This window comes from Ornithorhynchus anatinus, chromosome 15, assembly GCF_004115215.2.
Source record: "Ornithorhynchus anatinus isolate Pmale09 chromosome 15, mOrnAna1.pri.v4, whole genome shotgun sequence".
NCBI classification, from domain to species: Eukaryota; Metazoa; Chordata; class Mammalia; order Monotremata; family Ornithorhynchidae; genus Ornithorhynchus; species Ornithorhynchus anatinus.
In genome coordinates, this window is record NC_041742.1 from 8,137,532 (window position 1) to 8,156,898 (window position 19,367).

General features: G+C 46.9%; 1 protein-coding gene across 6 annotated transcripts in view; it reads right to left on the reverse strand.

Moving 5' to 3' along the window:
• The window catches only part of SLC39A11 (solute carrier family 39 member 11), a 233,827-nt gene that overhangs the window by 195,840 nt on the left and 18,620 nt on the right, over window positions 1-19,367 (reverse strand). For 3 of the 6 annotated variants that reach the window (XM_029080021.2, XM_029080020.2, XM_029080016.2), the window contains exons 1-2: window positions 8,385-8,635; window positions 3,493-3,611 (exon numbers count right to left, since the gene is read on the reverse strand). In XM_029080021.2, the coding sequence (XP_028935854.1) occupies window positions 3,493-3,600 (108 nt within the window). In that variant the 5' untranslated portion in view covers window positions 3,601-3,611; window positions 8,385-8,635. Of the gene's footprint in view, window positions 1-3,492; window positions 3,612-8,384; window positions 8,636-19,367 lie in introns of those variants that run through there. The other 3 variants (XM_029080018.1, XM_029080017.1, XM_029080019.1) reach the window with 1 other exon arrangement.

A 19,367-nucleotide genomic window follows, 5' to 3' on the forward strand; every position in this document is an offset into this window, starting at 1 on the left:
GACTTGTCCACGTGGCATAGGGGTGATTAGAACCCAGCTTCTGTGACTTCCAGGCCTGTGCTCTTTCCGCTGGGCCATACTGCTTACAAACCCCAAACAAATCACCATGCAGGCTCACAGATCTTGCAATCTTTACCTCTCTTTGCATAAAATCAGGTCCAAGGTGACCTTTTCCCCCATCAGATCATACACTGCTGAAGGACAGAGAACATGTTTCTTCCTTCTCAATCAATAGTATTTATTGAGCGCTTAGCTGGGCAGAGCACTGTACTAAGTTTAGGAGAGTACAATAGGGTCAGCAGACAAACTACTGGATGCAGAGCACTGTATTAAGTGCTTGAGAGACTGCAATACTATAGAGTTAGGAGAAACTGACAGTCTAGCGGAGGAGGCAGGCATTAGAATACTTTGCAGGTAAGGGAAGAAATTGAGTATTAGGGATATGTGCATAAGTGCTGCTTGGGGTGAGGAAGCTACTTTTATCATGAATAATAATAATTAATAATAATAATGGTATTTGTTAAGAGCTTACTACGTGTCAGGCACTGTACTAAGCACTGGGATGGAGACAAGCAAATCGGGTTGGACACGGTCCTGTCCCCCATAGCGCTCACAGTCTCAATCCCCATTTTACAGATGAGTTAACTGAGGCAGAGAGACACTAAAATATCACTAATGAACTGATTTACTGACAGACAGAACATCCAAGCCCCAGAAAGAGAGACAGAGACATAAGGGGAGAAAGAAGCACCAGTGAAGGTTGAAACCAAAGCTCACATAAAAAAGAGAAGCTGGGTTTTAAAATCAAGACCAGGCCTGAACTAGCAAGTTAATTGGATAATTCTGATTTGACCTCAATTTTCTAGATGCTCTAAGGGAAAAAAAAAATTCAACTGGAATATTCCTTTTAGAGTGCTCATTTAATTTTAAATATTTGCATAACTTAGACCTGACCTAGAAAATCAAAGCAACTAGAAATTCATGGTTAAACCAGTCAGTTACTCAGAAATTCGTTAAGCCAGTCAGTCATAACCCGGGAATCCAATTTCCCTCTCAGAAGGCCTGATTTTCCCCAGATCCCGCATTTAAATTCCAAGCCACGACCCCATCCAGTTGGGATCCAACCCCTACACTTTAAGGGCCTGGGAGACAGAAAGACCTGAGTTCTAGTCCAGCATGGTGCCATGCTATTTATTTTTACCTTTTCTTTTGGAAAAATTTCATTGACACCTCTACCTTTTTATTTTGTTCCACTACCCTGAAACGTTTCCTCTAATCTCCAGGATCGTATGGGTGTAATCAAAATCCATCTCTAATCCTGTTACCCAAAGTGCCTTGCCAAGCCAACCACCCAATCACACTTGACTTTCCCAATCTTTCTCACAATAGGTTTGGAGAAAACTCGATGGACTTGTCCGTTTCCCCTGTTTTTTTAATGATATTTGCTAAGCCCTTACTAGGTGACAAGCACTGGATTAAGCAATGGGGTAGATACAAGATGCAATCCCTGTCATTCATTCAATCCTATTTATTGAGCGCTGTGAGCAGAGCACTGTACTAAGCACTTGGGAGAGTACAATGCAACAATAAGCAGTGACATTCTCTAGCCATAACGAGCCCCATTTTACAGATGAGGGAAGCGAGGCCCAGAGAAGTGAAGTGACTTGCCCAAGGTCACACAGCAGACAAGTGGCGGAGCTGAAATTAGAACCCACGACCTTCTGACTCCCCGGCCCATGCTCTACCCACTACGCCACGCTCTGATTCCCAGACCCGAGCTCTTTCCATTAGGCCACGCGGCTTCCTAATTTCTTGCAATACCTAGGCTGTGAGAAAGAAAAAGGGTTGGCTTTTCGAGTCTGCCAGTTCTGCCTAGAGAGCGAAAAGAAGGCCTGCGGAGACTCCATAAGAGTGGTCTCAGAACAGCTTCCGGTTCTCCTCCTCTGGCCTCTGAAACAATTCTGGTGACTCCACCCCACAGACAAGGTCGAGACCTGGCAACAAAAGACTCCTGGCACACGCCACCCATGGCAGACTTCATCTAATCCATGCAAATGAGCACACGTTCAGAGCCAGGATGTGAGCCCATCGCACAGACCACCCTCCCTTCCTTGGAAACATCACACAGAGGATTTAAAGGAAATTTAAGAATCTCCACCCCTCGGTTCTTATTTTTTTAATGGTAGTAGTTAAGGGCTTACTATGGGCCGGGAACTGTACTAAGCGCCGGGGTAATAATAACAATAATGACTGTATTTGTCAAACGCTTACTATGTGTCAAAGACCGTTCTAAGCGCTGGGGTAGATAGAAGCTAATCGGGTTGGACACGGTCCATGTGCCACATGGGACTCACAGCTTTTATCCCCATTGTACAGATGAGGGAACTGAGGCCCAGAGAAGTGACTTGCCCAAGGTCACACAGCAGCCAAGTGGCAGGTCCTGGGACTCCCAGGCCCGAGCTCTTTCCACTAGGCCAAGCTGCTTTTCCCCCTTTTATACATTTCCCTTATACATTTACTTATACCCTTCTTAGCAATCTGACATTATTTACAGAGCTCCTGTTATGTGAAGAGAACTGTATTAAGCGCTTAGGAGAATAGAATAGAGGGAGCAGATAGGATATTTCTTTTAAGGGGTTTATAACCTAGTGGGCTAGATGGAGCTTATGATGAATTCCAAGTAAGGAGAAGAAAGAAAATCGGGTATGAGTGAGTGCGTAATTAACAGGGTAAATCAATAAATACAGATATGCTAATTACAGAAATGAGAAGCAGCGTGGTCTAGTAGAAAAACGCTGGGTTTAAGAGACAAAAGACAGGTTCTAACCTCAGGTTTGCCGATTCAAGTGACCTTGGGCAAGCCATTTCACTTCTCTGTGCCTCAGTTCCCTCATCTGGAAAATGGGGATTTAGGCCGTGAGCCCCATGTGGGACAACCTGATTATCTTCTATCTACCCCAGCACTTTGAACAAAGGCTGGCACCTAATAAGCGCTTAAAAAACACCAATAAAAAAAAATTCACTGAATTCTATAAAATGAGGATTAAGACTGTGAGTCCCATGTGGGACAGGGACTGCACCCAACCTGATTATCTTCTTTCTGCCTCAGCGCTTATAACATTGTCTGACACAGACTAAGCCCTTAAAATACACCATTAAAAAAAAAATGGTCACTGAACTTCCCTGAGGCTCCGTCTCCTCATGTTCAAAATGAGAATGAAAGACCTGTTCTCCCTTCCACTTAGACTTTGAGCCCCATGTGGAAAGTGGACCGTGTCCAACCTATCTTGTGTCCAGCCCAGCGCCTAGTACAGCGCTTGGCAGGTACTAAGTATACCTAACACATACCACAGTTATTATTATCGTTATTATTAGCAGCGATTGCCCAGAAAGCTTAAAAGACTTACAGTTTGGCTCAGGGCACCCGGTCCAGCCCACCCTGACCCCAGAGGTGGGATCGGCTACCACACGCTGTGAAACACGCCGACTCACCTGGCCGCTGGAGAACACAAACACCAGCCCCGCTCCTGCCGCCGTCAGGCCCCAGGTGAACAAGGTCCCCAGAAATGCCTGGAACACGGGACTGTAGCCTTGGAGCATCCTGAATTCCCCTGGATCGAAAGACATAAGAAGAGACTGTGAGCAGGAATACACCTCCCCCGCCGGCTCTGTCCAAGATAAGAGCTCAATAAAGACCCGCCTGGTAGACGGAGCACAGGCCTGAGAGTCAGAAGGACCCGGGTTCTAATTCTGCCTCCGCCACTTTGCTGCGTGACCTCAGGCAACTCACTTCACTGCTCCGTGCCTCCATTCCCTCATCTGTAAAATGGGAATCAAGGCTGCGAGTCACATGCGGGAGCTCGCTGTTGGGGAGGGATTGTCTCTAACTGTTGACAAATTGTACTTTCCAAGTGCTTAGTATAGGGCTCTGCACACAGTAAGCGCTCAGTAAACACGATTGAATGAATGACAGGGACTGTGTACAACTTGATTAGCTTGGATCTACCCCAGCACTTAGAACAGTACTTGATACATAGTAAGCATTTAACAAATACTATCATCATTATTATTATTATCATCAATCTTCAGTTTGAGGCACATTTGAGCTCAGAATAGAGTGCAGGAGCTATACAATATAAAAGAGTAGCCTGGGTTTAACTTTCTCCATTGGACGGTTTCTAGACTGCGAACTCGATGTGGGCAGGGTACGTGTCTACCAACTCTGTTGAGTTGTACTCTCCCAAGCGCTTAGGGCAGTGCTCTGCACACTGTAAGCACTCAATAAATACGCCTGACAGACAAGATTCTGCCGAAAGAAGCCCTTTCCTTCACATCGCGACTCCTTTGCCATTTTCAAGCCTTCGCTAATCAACAAACTGGAGTCCCCTGAAATATATTGAGAGAGTAAATTCCCCTTTCTTTAAAAAATACTTTTTGTTAAGCACTTGCTATGTGCCAGGCACTGTACTAAGTGCTGGGATAGATAGAAGCTAATCAGGTTGGACACAGTCTATGTCCCAGAGGGAGCTCACAATCTTCATCCCCCAGTCGATGAACGAGATAAGTGAGGCACAGAGAAGTCAAGTTACTTGCCCAAGATCACACACAGCAGACAAGTGGCAGAACTGGGATGAGAACCCGGGCCTTTCTGACTCCCAGGCCCATGTTCTCTGGGCCTCAGTTACCTCATCTGTAAAATGGGGATTACTGTGAGCCCCACGTGGGACAACCTGATCATCTTGTATCCCCCTCCGCACAGTTAGTGCTTAACAAATGCCATCATAATAATGTTCTATCTTCTAGGCGATACTGCTCCTTTACCTCTCTTCTCTGACACCCCCAAAATCCTTCAAATTGGGGGATGTAGGGGGAGGAATTCTCATTTGCACACTTTAGAGGGCTGCCTTCACCTCAACAAGTCACTATAGTTGAAACGGAAATGGAGTCTCTGATGATTGTTCCTGCTTAAATCCACTCCCTTTGCTTAACAGGATGTTGCTACAGGTGAGATGATACACACCTCAAATACAAACACACATACACACAAAAGCACACAGGGAGGGGTAGAAAATCTGGGCACAGGAGTCAGAATATCTAGGTTCTCAACCCAGCTCTGCTACTTGCATGCCTCATAACCTGGGACAAATTACTTCATTTCTCCAGGCCTCAGTTTCCTCAGGGAATGTGCTTATTGCCATACTCTCCCAAGTGCTTAATACAGTGCTCTACACACAGTAAGCATGCAATAAATATGATTGAAAGAATAAACAATGAGGATTCAAAAGCTGTTCTCTGTCTTATTTAGGCTGCAAGCCCCATCTGGGACAGGGATGGTGTCTGTTCTGATTATCAATTAGCTTCCCCCGCGCTTAGTATAGTGCTTGGCACAGAGTAAGTCTGCTTCCCCAGCGCTTGGTATAGTGCTTGGCACAGAGTAAGTTTTAATACCACAATTATTATTACACACATATCCATTCAAAGAAGCATCTGGAAAACGCAATTTTTTTTTTTAATTCTAAAATCTTAGTTTGGGACTGCTAAATCCCTCATTCTGGATATGTGCGGGACAGACTGATGTGTTTGCTGAAAAGACACGTTTTCATGTACACAAACATTTGGTTTCCTCCACAAGGTTTATGTCAAAAGGTCCATTCAGCTCCCATATCTGGGTCTTCATCAGCTGTTTGCGGCCAGGCTGGGCTGGTGAGCCGGTGGAAATGGATCGGCATGAATCCAATGGGCTTAATGAGCAACTGAGACAGAATGCTGGGAGGGCACCAACAAGTACTTTTTTAGAGCTGGTTTTTTTTAATGACATTTGTTAAACATGTACTATGTGCCAGGCACTGTACTTAGCGGTGGGGTCGATACAAGCTAATCGGGTTGGACATAGTTCCTATCCTACATGGGTCTCACAGTCTTAATCCCTGTTTCGCAGCTGAGGGAATTGAGGACCAGAGAAGTGAAGAGACTTGCCCAAGGTCACGCAGCAGGCACGTGGCCGAGCTGGGATTAGGACTCAGGTCCATCTGACTCCCAGGCCTGCACCCTCTCCACTAGACCACACTGCTCCATTGCCTCTCAGGCCCATGATCTCTCTAATAGGCCAAGCTCCTAAATATCTGCTTCGCTTCCCTACTCTCTCTCTCTGCCTTACTGACAAAATCAAATTATCAAATCACAGGCCACGACAACAGTGTCAACAAAGTCCACTAGAAAACCGGTGACCGTTAGATGCCTAGATGCTCGTCCTCCTCGATCTCCAGATAGTAATAATAATAATAATGGTGTTTATTAAGCACTTACGATGTGTCAGTCACTGTACTCAGCGCTGAGGTAGAAACAAGCAAATCGAGTAGGACACAGTCCCTGACTCATGTGGGGCTCAGAGTCTCAATCCCTATTTTACAGGTGAGATAACTGAGGCACAAGTGAAGTGACTTGTCCAATGTCACACGGCAGAGAAGTGTTGGAGCCAGCATTAGAACCAGTGACCTTCTGATTCCCAGGCCCTTGCTCACAGGTCCTCAATGAAACCCTGCAAATATTCGAGCGGATTCTAAGCATTGGCCAGTTCTGGGGACCCATCAATTAAGCGCTTACTGAGTGCGGCGCACTGTGCGATGCACTTGGGAGAATACAGTGTAACAGAGTTGGTAGACACATTTCCTGCCCACAGTGAGTTTACAGTCTAGAGGGCTGAGAGCTGAAACAGACTTAAGAGAGACTGAAAAAGCATTAACAGAGATCCTTAAAAGCTCAAAGACATCCTGCCAAGATTAAGAGGTCTTGTAATGCTCAAGTATCTGCCGATTTCAAAGAAAAAAAGAAATTAAATCAATGGTATTTGAGCACTTGCTGTGTGCAGAGCACTTTATAAAGAGCTTAGGAAAGTACAACTTATTCCCAGTCCATCTAAGGTATTTTATACAACAGGCTCCCCCCCAGTAATTCCTGTGCTGCTAATCAACACTATGAAACTTCAACAATAAACCAGAGGTTACCGGAGATCTCAAAGCCAAACACAAAACTTCCCGCTTCTTTCCATACTGACCCATGATGTCTGGGTTGCAGTAGACGGGATTTGATCACTAACTTCTGGGCTTCCAAAGTCATTTCGAAACTGATCACAAAGTGGGGAAAGGTAGGAAAATCTTCTAAACCGCTTTCATTGTTTTTTTTTTAATCCAGAAAATATGACTGTGCTCTAACACGCAGTTTCCTCGTGGGGAATTATCTAAAGGTCTTGGGGAATGCCTGGGAGAGAGGAAGACTTCGATCTCCTCAAACTGCTTGAGAGAGGGATGGGAGGAGAAGCAGCCCCTTCCAACTGGCTCGGTTGCCACCAGAAGCGACGACCTCTTAGCTTATTTCCCAGGTTCGGTTATTCCAGGGGAGTGATCCATTTAATCCTATTTATTGAGCACCATGAGCAAAGCACTGTATTAAGCACGTGGGAAAGTCCATGTGATGAAGACATCCTAACCCAAAATGGTGTGGGCCCTCTGAAAGCTTTCCCATCAAATCCATCCATCAGTACTACTTACTGAATGCCTACATCGCGCAGAGCATTTCGCTGAACACTTAGGAGACGACAACAAAGTTGACAGCCACGAGCCGATCAATCGGCGGTATTTACTGGGCGCTTACTGTGCGCAGAGCACCGCGGAGGATCAGGGAGAGCACGAGAGGTCATAGGCACGGTCCTTGCCCACAAGGAGCTTCTGATCTCTGCAGGCCTGTGAGCTTCCCTCATGCATTTAGAGAGCAGCAGCTCCAACTTTTGAATGCTCAGGCCCCATTCGTTCATTCAGCCGTATTTACTGAGCACGTACCGTGTGCAGAGCACTGTACCAAGCGCTTGGGAGAGATAGATACAACATTGATCGGACACATCCCCTGCCTACGATGAGCTTATAGTCTAAAGGGGGTGGAAATAGACATTAATGTAAATAAACAAATCACAGATTTGTACCTAAGTGCTGTGGGGCTGGAGGAGGGGGAAGAGCAGAGGGAGAAAGTCAGGGTGATGCAGAAGGGAGTGGGAGAATGAGGAAAGGGGGGCTTAGGCAGGGAAGGCCTCCTGGAGGAGATGTGCCCTCCCTAAGAGAGGGGAGAGTCACCGTGCCCCCTGTCAGCCCACATTCATTTATGCAATCGCTCGATCGTACTGAGCCAGCACTTACTGTGTGCAAGGCACTGTACTGATCGCTTGGGAGAGAGCACTGCCACAGAAAAAGCAGACCCATTCCCTCTCCCCAACCAGCAGACGCCTGCAGGACCGCCCCTTCCCTCCTCCCAGCCTCCAGGTCGGTCCAAGGGGAGCCCCCTCCCCGGGTGCAGGGGTCCCCGAAGGTCTGGAAGCAGAGAAAAAACCAACTCACTAAAGTGCCCCTCTTATGCCCCCACTTGACTTCCATCAGCCAGAGCCCGCCCTGCAGAGACACAGCTCCTGCTCCTTGCAAGGGCTCCTTGCAAGGGCTCCTGCTCCTTGCAAGAGCTCCTTGCTCCTCCCAGGCGCTCCTTGCTCCTTCCAGGGGCTCCTTCTGCTCCTTCCAGGGGTTCCTGCTCCTTGCTTTTGCTCCTTTTTCTCTCCTGCTTCTTGCAGCAGCCACTTCCTGCTTTCCTCCCCTCCTCCCCGCCACCCTGCACACGTGTCAGTCAAAGCCGCCAGGCCCCGCCCACCCCCGGTCGGAGCCAATCAGAAAGCCCGGCCCGCAAATTCTCTGGTTCACGTTTTCCGAGCCGGGAGCAAGGCAGGTGGGCGGCCTGAATTGAAGCAGCACAAAGGGAGCCCTTTTTTAGGGGGGGAAGAGCATCCTTCATTTAATCCTATTTATTGAGCGCCTACTGGGTGCAGGGCACTGGACTAAGCGCTTGGAAAGTACAAGTCGGCAATAGAGACAATCCCCACCCACAGCGGACTCACAGTCCGTTAGAACAGGGCTTGGCACAAAATGAGCACTTAAAGACCAACATTATTCCTGAGAGTATTTGTTCATTCGAAAGTATTTACTGAGCCCCTGCTGGGTGCAGAGCACTGGACTAAGCGCTTGGAAAGTACAACTTGGCAATAGAGAGTATTTGTTCACTCAAAAGTATTTACTGAGCGTCTGCTGGGTGCAGAGCACTGGACTAAGCGCTTGGAAAGTACAAGTCGGCAATAGAGACAATCCCCACCCACATTGGGCTCACAGTCTAGAAGATAGACCCCACCCACAACGGATTCACAGTCCTTTAGAACAGGGCTTGGCACAAAGTGAGCACCTAAACACCAACATTATTCATGAGAGTATTTGTTCACTCAAAAGTATTTACTGAGCGCCTGCAGGGTGCAGAGAACTGGACTAAGCGCTTGGAAAGTACAGTTCGGCAATAAAGACAATCCCCACTCACAACGGATTCACAGTCCGTTAGAACAGGCCTTGGCACAGAGTGGGCACTTAAACACCAACATTATTCATGAGAGTTTTTCTTCATTCAAAAGTATTTACTGAGGGCCTGCTGGGTGCAGAGCACTGGACTAAGCGCTTGGAAAGTACAAATTGGCAATAGAGACAATCCCCACCCACAATGGGCTCACAGTCAAGAGATAGAACAGGGCTTGGCACAGAGTGAGCACTTAAACACCAACATTATTCATGAGAATATTTGTTCATTCGAAAGTATTTACTGAGTGCCTGCAGGGGGCAGAGAACTGGACTAAGCGCTTGGAAAGTACAATTTGGCAATAGAGACAATCCCTACCCACAACGGGCTCACAGTCTAGAAGATAGAACAGGGCTTAGTTCATAGTGAGCGCTTAATAAACACCAACATTATTGAGAGTATTTGTTCAAAAGTATTTACTGAGCGCCTACTGAGGACAGAGCACTGGACTAAGCGCCTGGAAAGTACAATTCGGCAACGGTTAGAGACCATCCCTGCCCAACAAAAGGCTCACAGTTTAGAGCTTACTATGTGCCAAGCACTGTTCTAAGCAGTGGGAGAGATAGAAGGTAATCGGGTTGTCCCACGTGGGGCTCACGGTCTTAATCCCCATTTTACAGATGAGGGGACTGAGGCCCACTGAATAATAATAATAATAATAATGGTATTTGTTAAAGCACTTAATATGTGCCAAGCACTGTTGTAAGTGCTGGGGTAGATACAAGGTAATCAGGTTGTCCCACACGGGGCTCACAGTCAAGAAGCAGGATGGCTCAGTGGAAAGAACCCGGACACGGGAGTCAGAGGTCATGGGTTCGAATCCCTGCTCCGCCGCTTGCCAGCTGTGTGACTTTGGGCAAGTACCTTAACTTCTCTGTGCCTCAGTTACCTCATCTGTAAAATGGGGATTAAAACTGTGAGCCTCACGTGGGACAACCTGATTGCCTTCTATCCCCCCAAGCGCTTAGAACAGTGCTTTGCACATAGTAAGTGCTTAACAAATACCGCCATTATTATAATCCCCATTTTACAGATGAGGGAACTGAGGCCCACTGAATAATAAAAATAATGGTATTTTTAAGCAATTACTATGGACCAAGCCCTGTTGTAAGTACTGGGGTAGATTGGAGGTAATCAGGTTGTCCCACTTGGGCCTCACGGTCTTAACCTCCATTTTACAGACAAGGGAACTGAGGCACCGAGAAGTTAAGTGACTTGCCCAAGGTCACCCAGCAGACAAGTGGCAGAGCAGGGATTAGAACCCAAGATCTCTGACCCTCAATCCCGGGCTCTTGCCCCTAAACCACGTTGCTTAAGCCATGCTGCCTCTCGGTCACTTAATGAGTGACCCAAGCTGGTGGCCTGCCCCAGGCCATTAATGGCTCTAGAGAGTTGGCAAGGTTCTTCACCCCTCAACACCCCTCAACCTGACCCAAAGAATTTCTCCCAAAGTGCAACACAGTCCGACAGACCATGGAGTATTGATACCGACAAACCACAGTCACTATGACTTGTGTACACAACTTTACACTATCCCAAACAAGCACAACAAACTGCAGCATTGATATTGACAGAAATCAACAGTCATAATGACTAGTGTACTTGACTTAACAGTCACCCAAACAAAACACAAAAGGCAAAATTGACGTTGCCAGATAACACCAGTCATTATGACTAGTGCATGCAAATTTACACCAATCCAAACAAAAATAACCCTAGAAAAAGCCACAGGTGTCTTCTATATCTTGATTGCGGATCTACCCTAAATGCTATTGTCCAAACTGACTGGGTTAATTTGACTTTTCTTTCACAAGGCTCCAGAGGTCGAAGTGGAACTTCGGAAGCCAAGTGACTTAGCTTAGTAGTAGTAGATAGTGGATTTCTGCATTTTATATTTTCCTGAAACCATAACATCCGCCAGGCTTCATCATTTGATTCAAGCAGTGTTAGATATGACCCGTCACTCAAAAAAAGCACAGTTTACTTCAGATAATGGCAGTTGTTTGGAAGATCAAATGGTTTCCAAGCACATTTCAACTCTGCTGTGAAAGCATCCTTGGATTGCTCTTGCTACTAATAAAAATTATGGTACTTGCTAATAGCTTATTATTGATCGAGTATTCACTATTAAGGGCTGGGGTAGATACTCGGTTGGACACATTCGCTTGCCCGGGGGCTCACAGTCTAAGTAGAAGAGAGTAGGATTTAAATAATAATCTCGGGATTTAAGTGCCGCTATGTGCGAGCCACAGTTCTAAGCACTGATACGAGCAAATCAGGTTGGACACAGTCCCTGTCCCATGTGGGGCTCACAGTGCCAATCCCCATTTTACAGATGAGGTGATTGAGGCCCAGAGAAGTGACTTGCCCAGGGTCACATGGCCAACAAGCGGCGGAGCAGGGATTAGAACCCACGACCTTCTGACTCCCAGGGCCATGCTCTATCCATTACACCTTGTTGCTTCTGTAAAAAGGGCTGAGTGCAGTGCTTGACACATGGTAAGCACTTAACATATACCACAATTATTATTCTAATCAGTCAATCAGAGGTGTTTATTGAGTACTTATTGGTAGGACCCTAATCCATTTTCTTTTAAGTTCTGCATCTTGGATGCCGTGCTTGACTCACGTGAACTTTTTTTTAACGATTTTTTTAAGTGTTTACCATGGGCCAGGCACTTTACTAAGCCCTGGGGTAGAGACACGGTAATAATGCTGGTATTTGTTAAGCGCTTACTATGTGCCAAGCACTGTTCTAAGCGTTGGGGGGGATACAAGGTAAGTGGGTTGTCCCAAATGGGGCTCACAGTCTTAATCTCCATTTTACAGATGAGGCAAATGAGGTCCGGAGAAGTTAAGTGGCTTGCCCAAAGTCACACAGCTTACAAGCGGCAGATGCGGGATTAGAACCCACGACCTCTGACAACCAAGCCCATGCTGTCCCCGCTAAACCAAGCTGCTTCCCAGGTTGAACACAGTCCATGCCCCAAATGGAGTTCACGGTCTTCATCTCCATTTTACAGATGAGGCGACTGAGGCCCGGAGAAGTGAAGTGACTCACCCAAGGTGACACAGTAGACAGATTAGAACTCAGATCCTTCTGACTCCCGGACCCGTGCTTTATCCACAAAGGCCACACTGCCTGGGAGGGAAACGCCAAGGCTCTGGAACAGATAGGGTGCTTATGGATCCTCCCAAAGAAACGCTCTAGGATTATGCCAGATTGGTGTCTTTCCACAAAATGGCAACTATGACAAGAAGTCAGCATAGCTCAGTGGAAAGAGCCTGGGTTTGGGAGTCAGAGGTCATGGGTTCGAATCCCAGCTCTGCCACTTGTCAGCTGGGTGACTGTAGGCAAATCACTTCACTTCTCTGTGCCTCAGTTCCCTCATCTATAAAATGGGGATTAAGACTGGGACCCTCACGTGGGACAATCTGATTATCCTGTACCTACCCCAGCGCTTAGAACAGTGCTCTGCACATAGTAAGCGCTTAACAAATACCAACATCATTATTATCCTTCAACTGCGGACAGGCAGAACACATTATGTCATTTCTGACTTTTTGCCTGATATTCGGAGGGGATGTAGGCCAGGAGTATTCATTCATTCATTAGTATTTATTGAGCGCTTACTATGTGCAGAGCACTGTACTAAGCGCTTGGGATGAACAAGTCGGCAACAGATAGAGACAGTCCCTGCCGTTTGACGGACTTACAGTCTAATCGGGGGAGACGGACAGACAAGAACAATGGCAATACATTCAGTTGTGTTTACTGAGCATTTACTGTGTACAGAGCTCTGTACTAAGCACTTGGAATGTACAATTCGGCAACAGAGAGAGACAATCCCTGCCCAACAATGGGCTCACAGTCTAAAAGGGGGGGTCCTGATTACCTAGACGTTCCCGTTTTGGGGGTCAGGCCAGGGAAGAGCCTGGGCTTAGGAGTCAGAGGTCATGGGTTCCAATCCCGGTTCCGCCACCTGTCAGCTGTGTGACTTTGAGCACGTCACTTAACTTCTCGGTACCTCAGTTCCTTCATCTGTAAAATGGGGATGAAGACTGTGAGCCTCACGTGGGACAACTTGATTACCCTGTATCTACCCCAGCGCTTAGAACAGTGCTCAGCACATAGTAAGCACTTAACAAATACCAACACTATTATTATTATAGAGAGGTGGTTACCTCCCTCCTGTTACCCGGATCCAGTCTATACACTATTCTTGAGTGAAATTGTTATTTCCAACCCTGAAACATCGACAACCTCAGGATGGTCAGCGTTAGAGGTGCCAGTTTCAGGCAGTGAAACAATGAAAAAGAATAAAACTGATTGAAGAAGCAGCGTGGCCTCATGGATAAAGCCCGGCCTGGGAGTCAGAAGGACCTGGGTTCTAATCCCGGATCTGCCACTTGTCTGCTGTGTGACCTAGGGCAAGTCACTTCACTTCTCTGGGCCTCAGTTCCCTCATCTGTAAAATGGGGATTAAGACTGTGAGCCCCACGTGAGGCATGGACTGTGTCCAACTTGATTAGCTCGTATCTACCCCAGCGCTTAGTACAGTGCCTGGCACATAGTAAGCCCATAATAAATGTCAGGAAACAAAAAGATACGTTACCCAGGGGGAATGGGGTAGCGAATACAAATTTCCCAGAATCTCCCTTCTCTGCTTCCCGGTGCTAAGCCAGTGTAGCGATACGGAGGTCAAAGGGAAAAGAACAAACAGAGGGGGGATTTATCCTATTTGCTCCTTTTCCACTGCCTAATCCTGGATCTGTACTTTAAACCATAATTTAATCTTTATTAAACTTTTATTAGATTCAAAGTGCAACATCTCACTATCAAATAAACGAGAGACGGCAATACGATTATGAGTCTTTGCAGGAGGCTGTCAAATTGGAAGCTTGGTCCGCCGACTATAGGAGTAGTTTTTCAACTTTAGTGAAGAATTTGTCTGATTTTAATTGGAAAACAACCCATCACTCAATCTAGAAGGAGAAAAGCAATCTGCTTTTTTGCCTCCTTAAACCATCCTGAAACAAGATAATGCCATCTGAACTCCTTCCAGGAGGAGTGTATAAAAGTGGTAAAGTATCAAGCAAAACCAGTTGAGCTCACTGTGGGCAGGGAACGTATCTGTTAATTTCGTTGTATTGTGCTCTCCCAAGCGCTTGGTACAGTGTTCCATACATAGCAAGTGCTCAGTAAATACCACCGATTGATTGATACCTCTGTTGACTGAGTCACGGGGCTGAAGATAATAATAACTGGGCTATTATTAAGCGCTTATTATGTGCCAAGCACTGTACGAAGCACTGAGATAGATATAAAATCTTCAGGTCCCATATGGGGCTCGCAATCCAAGTGTTCTACGATTGTGAGTCTCCCAAGGAATAAGGCCTATAAACAATTCCCGCTTCTGTATTTTCTCTCAGCATTTACAGCAGTGCTCTACACAGAGAAAGCACTGAATCAACACTATTACAGCAGCGTGGCTTGGTGGAAAAGAGCCCGAGCTTGGGAGTCAGAGGATGTGGGTTCTAATCCCGGCTTCGCCACTCATCAGCAGTGAGACTTTGGACAAGACATTTAGCTTCTCTGTGCCTCAGTGACCTCAACTATAAAATGGGGATTAAGACTGTGAGCCCCAAATGGGACAACCTGATTACCTTGTATCTACTCCAGGGCTTAAAACAGTGCTTGGTACATAGTATGCACTTAACAGATACCATCATCATTATTATTAGTCTACAAATCTAAATATTATAATAATAATGATAAACATTAGAGTATTTAAGGGCTTACTATGTGCCAAGCACTGTTCTACACATTGGGATATACAAGGTTATCAGTGTGGACAGTCTCTCTCCCACAAGGGACTCGCCGTCTAGGAAGAAAGGAGTACAGTTTCATCCCCCATTTTCACAGATGAGGGAACCAAGGCTCAGAGAAGTTAAGTGACTTGCCCCAGGTCGCACAGCAGGCAAATGGCAGAGCCGGGATTAGAACCCAGCTCCTCTGACTCCCAGAGCCCCTGCTCTTTTCACTAGACCACACCGCTTCTCAGTCCAACTCATCTAAAGTAGAGCTGTAGTGATTCTATAGGAAGGATATGACATGCACCACAATTACTATTCCAAAAGCAATTGAGCAAATTAAAAGAGAAATCAGACCGCAAGCATGAATGATATGTCTAAGTGAGAATGAGTATCGAAAACTCCCTGCCTCCTCCCCCCCTCCCCCCACTCTGATATTCTCCTTCAGGCTTACTGCTCTCTGGGTGTTCTAAAGATCGTTTTAAATGAATCATTTACTCTTCAACAGTCCACACTTGATTATTCAAGGGTTTATTGATCAGTCTGTAGATTTTCCAAGGCTCTGTCCTTCCCTTTTTTACCACTTACTGCCAGAGGGCAAGTAGAGGGAAAGAGATGTTAAACAAACGAGGCCCAATTGTACCATTTGGTAACAAGAATAGATAGAGTGGTAAATTTTCTCTCAGCTCTCCCCCAGTCCTACCTTACCTGAGCGTCTTCCTACAATTACCCACCTCACACAATTTGCTCCTCTAACACCAGTCTAGTCATTGGACCCCCCATCTTGTCCATCTCACCTCTGACCCCTCACCCTCATCCTCCCTCTGGCCTGGAACACCCTCCCCCTTCAGATCCCACAGACCACCACTCAAGAAGCAGCAGGGCACAGTGGCTAGGGCCGGGGCCTGGGAGTCAGAAGGTCATGGGTTCTAATCCCGGCTCCGCCATTTGTCTGCCAGGTGAATTTGGGCAAGTCATTTCACTTCTCTGGGCCTCAGTTACTGCATCTGTCAAATGGGGATCAAGCCTGGGAGCCCCACGTGGGACAGGGACTGTTTCCAACCCGATTGGCTTGTATCCACGCCAGCGCTTAGTACAATGCCTGGCACATATTAAGTGCTTAAGGAATACCATCTTAAAAGCCATCCTGAAAATCACATGTCCTTCGGAAGGTCTTCCCCTTCTAACCCCTCACTTCCTCTAGACTCTCCCTTCGCATTTGGGTCTGCACCCCTTAAGCACGATATTCACCCCACCCCAAGCCCCTTAACTCTTCCTTCCACATCCGTAATTTATTTTAATTCCCGTCTTCCCCTCACATCAATCAGCTCTGGCACAGAGAGGTTAAGAGATTTGCCCAAAGGCAGATTGGGGGTCGAGTGGCAGAGTCGGGATTAAAACCCAAGTCCCCTGACTCTCAATCGTGTGCTCTTTCCGCTAGGAGACCCTGCCTCCCTGCAGTGGGGACCCCAGGGCGGTCTTTTCAGCAAGAGCTGCCGATGAGGAGAGGATCCGACTTTCAGTTGGGTAGTGGTACCCACTAATTCTCCCTCTCCCCGTCCTGACCAGACCCCTCCCTGGCCCCTTCACATCATGTTGGCAAACTCCCAGCCCAACGATTGATCTGAGCAAAACGGGAGGTTGTGAGATCAGATCTGCACCGCTCATAACTAATAAAAATGATTGCAGAGCACTTGGCAGCGATTAAGTGCTCCCTAAGTACTCAATTGTCATGATATAGTCCCTGACAGTCCCTGAAGGAGGACTCCTGGCAAGATCGAGCACACTGATTTGTTGGGAATGCTGGTTTCTGTGATCTGTTGCCCCTTCTGAAGTAATGAATATGGCTTTCTGGAGCTAAATATTTCTGACAGGTCCTCCCTCCCACGAGGCTATGGCATAGATGGTCTTCCCAGGGTGCCCCTGGGGTTTCCCTGTCAGAGATGGGGTACAAAGACAAGCTGCCTCATCGTCTTCTTGATGACAACTTTCTTGATTCCCCCGGCTGCCCCTTCCTCTCGTCCCTATTAAGACTCTTTTCCTCTTCATTGGCCAGTCCCCTGACCCTCTTTCCCCTTTCCTTTTGTTCCTTTCCAATTTCTCCTCTTATTTTCCCGGCTGATATCACATCTCAGGTCCCTATTTACTCCTCGCCTCCAGATCCAGAAAGGGCTGGGATGGGGACTAGAACGCTCTCTCCAGTTGGAAGAGAGGAAGAGGAGCTCATCGGGCCGAATTCACTTAGAGGGGCTAAGTCACTGCTGAGTAAATTCTGATCCTTGTCCACAACAGTGAGGGCCCTAGCCCCATGTCATTCTCCCCAAGTCTGGCATTCCTCAAACCTGGGTGAAGGTCAAAGAGGAGGAGGGTGAGGAGGAGGAGGATGAACAGGAAGAGGAGGGTGAAGATGGAGGAAGAGGAGGAGGACGACGAAGGGGACAAAGAAGATCAGGAGGAGGATGAAGATGAGGAGAATGAGGAGGAAGAGGAGGACAAAAAGAAGAGGAGGAAAAGGAGGAAGAGGAGAAAGAGGGGGAGGAGGAGGACGACAATGATGATGAGGACAAAGAAGATCAGGAGGAGGATGAAGATGAGGAGAATGAGGAGGAGGAAGAGAAGGAGGACAGAAGAGGAGGAGGAAAAGGAGGAAGAGGAGAAAGAGGGGGAGGAGGAGGAGGAGAAGGAAGAGGACAAAAAGGAGGAGTACTGTGCCAGGAAGTAGCACGGCCTAGTGGAAAGAGTACAGGCTTGGGAGACAGAAAACCTGCATTCTAATCCCAGCTTCACCACATACCAGCTAGGTGACCTTGGGCAAGTCACCAACTTTTCTGTGTATCAGCTCCCTCATCTGCAAGAAAGGAATTCAATCCTGTTTCCCCTGCCACTTGGGCTGTGTGCCCCAAAGGCAAAGTGGGCTGTCTCAAATCTGATTATCTTGTTGTTACCACAGTGCCGAGTATAGTGCTTGGCACAGAGTAAGCGCTTAACAAATACCACATTATTATTCCTATTCTTTAATGGTATTTAAAGAATACTACATGTCAAGCATGGTTCTAAGCGCTAGGGTAGATACAAGAAAATCAGGTTGGACCCATTCCATGTCCCACATGGGGCTCACAGTCTTAATCACCATTTTCCATCTGAGGTATCTGAGGCCCAGAGAAGTGAGGTGACTTGTCCAAGTTCACAGCCGGGATTAGAACCCAGGTCCTTCTGACTCGCAGGCCCGTGCACTGCTTCTTGGCAATAATTATTATTATTATTACTTTCTCATAGGTGATGCAAAAGGAAAAGGAGGAGGAGGAGATGACAAATCTCTTCAGTGCCCATGGGCCTGCCTCTATCTTTCTCTTTCCAGTGTGAATGTTCACACATTCATTCATTCATTCATACTTATTGAGAGCTTACTCTGTGCAGAGCACTGTATTAAGTGCTTGGGAAGGTACAACAATAAACAGTGAAATTTCCTCCCCTCAGCGAGCTTACAGTCTGACGAGGCAGATGGTGGAGACATATCAATGCAAATAAATAAAATTATAGGTGTATTCATTCATTCATTCAATAGTATTTATTGAGCGCTTACTATGTGCAGAGCACTGTACTAAGCGCTTGGGATGAACAAGTCGGCAACAGATAGAGACAGTCCCTGCCGTTTGACGGGCTTACAGTCTAATCGGGGGAGACGGACAGACAAGAACAATGGCACTAAACAGCGTCAAGGGGAAGAACATCTCGTAAAAACAATGGCAACTAAATAGAATCAAGGCGATGTACAATTCATTAACAAAATAAATAGGGTAACGAAAATATATACAGTTGAGCGGACGGGTACAGTGCTGTGGGGATGGGAAGGGAGAGGTGGAGGAGCAGAGGGAAAAGGGGAAAATGAGGCTTTAGCTGCGGAGAGGTGTATACGTAAGTGCTGTGGGGCTGGGGGGGTAGAGGGGGGAAAGAGCAAAGGGAGCAAGTCAGGGTGATGCAGAAGGGAGTGGAAGTTGAGGAAAAGTGGGGCTTAATCTGGGAAGGCCTCTTCGGGGAGATGTGCCTTCAGTAAGGTTTTGAACGGAGGGAGAGTCATTGTCTGTCAGAGTTGAGGAAGGAGGGCGTTCCAGGCCAGAGGCAGG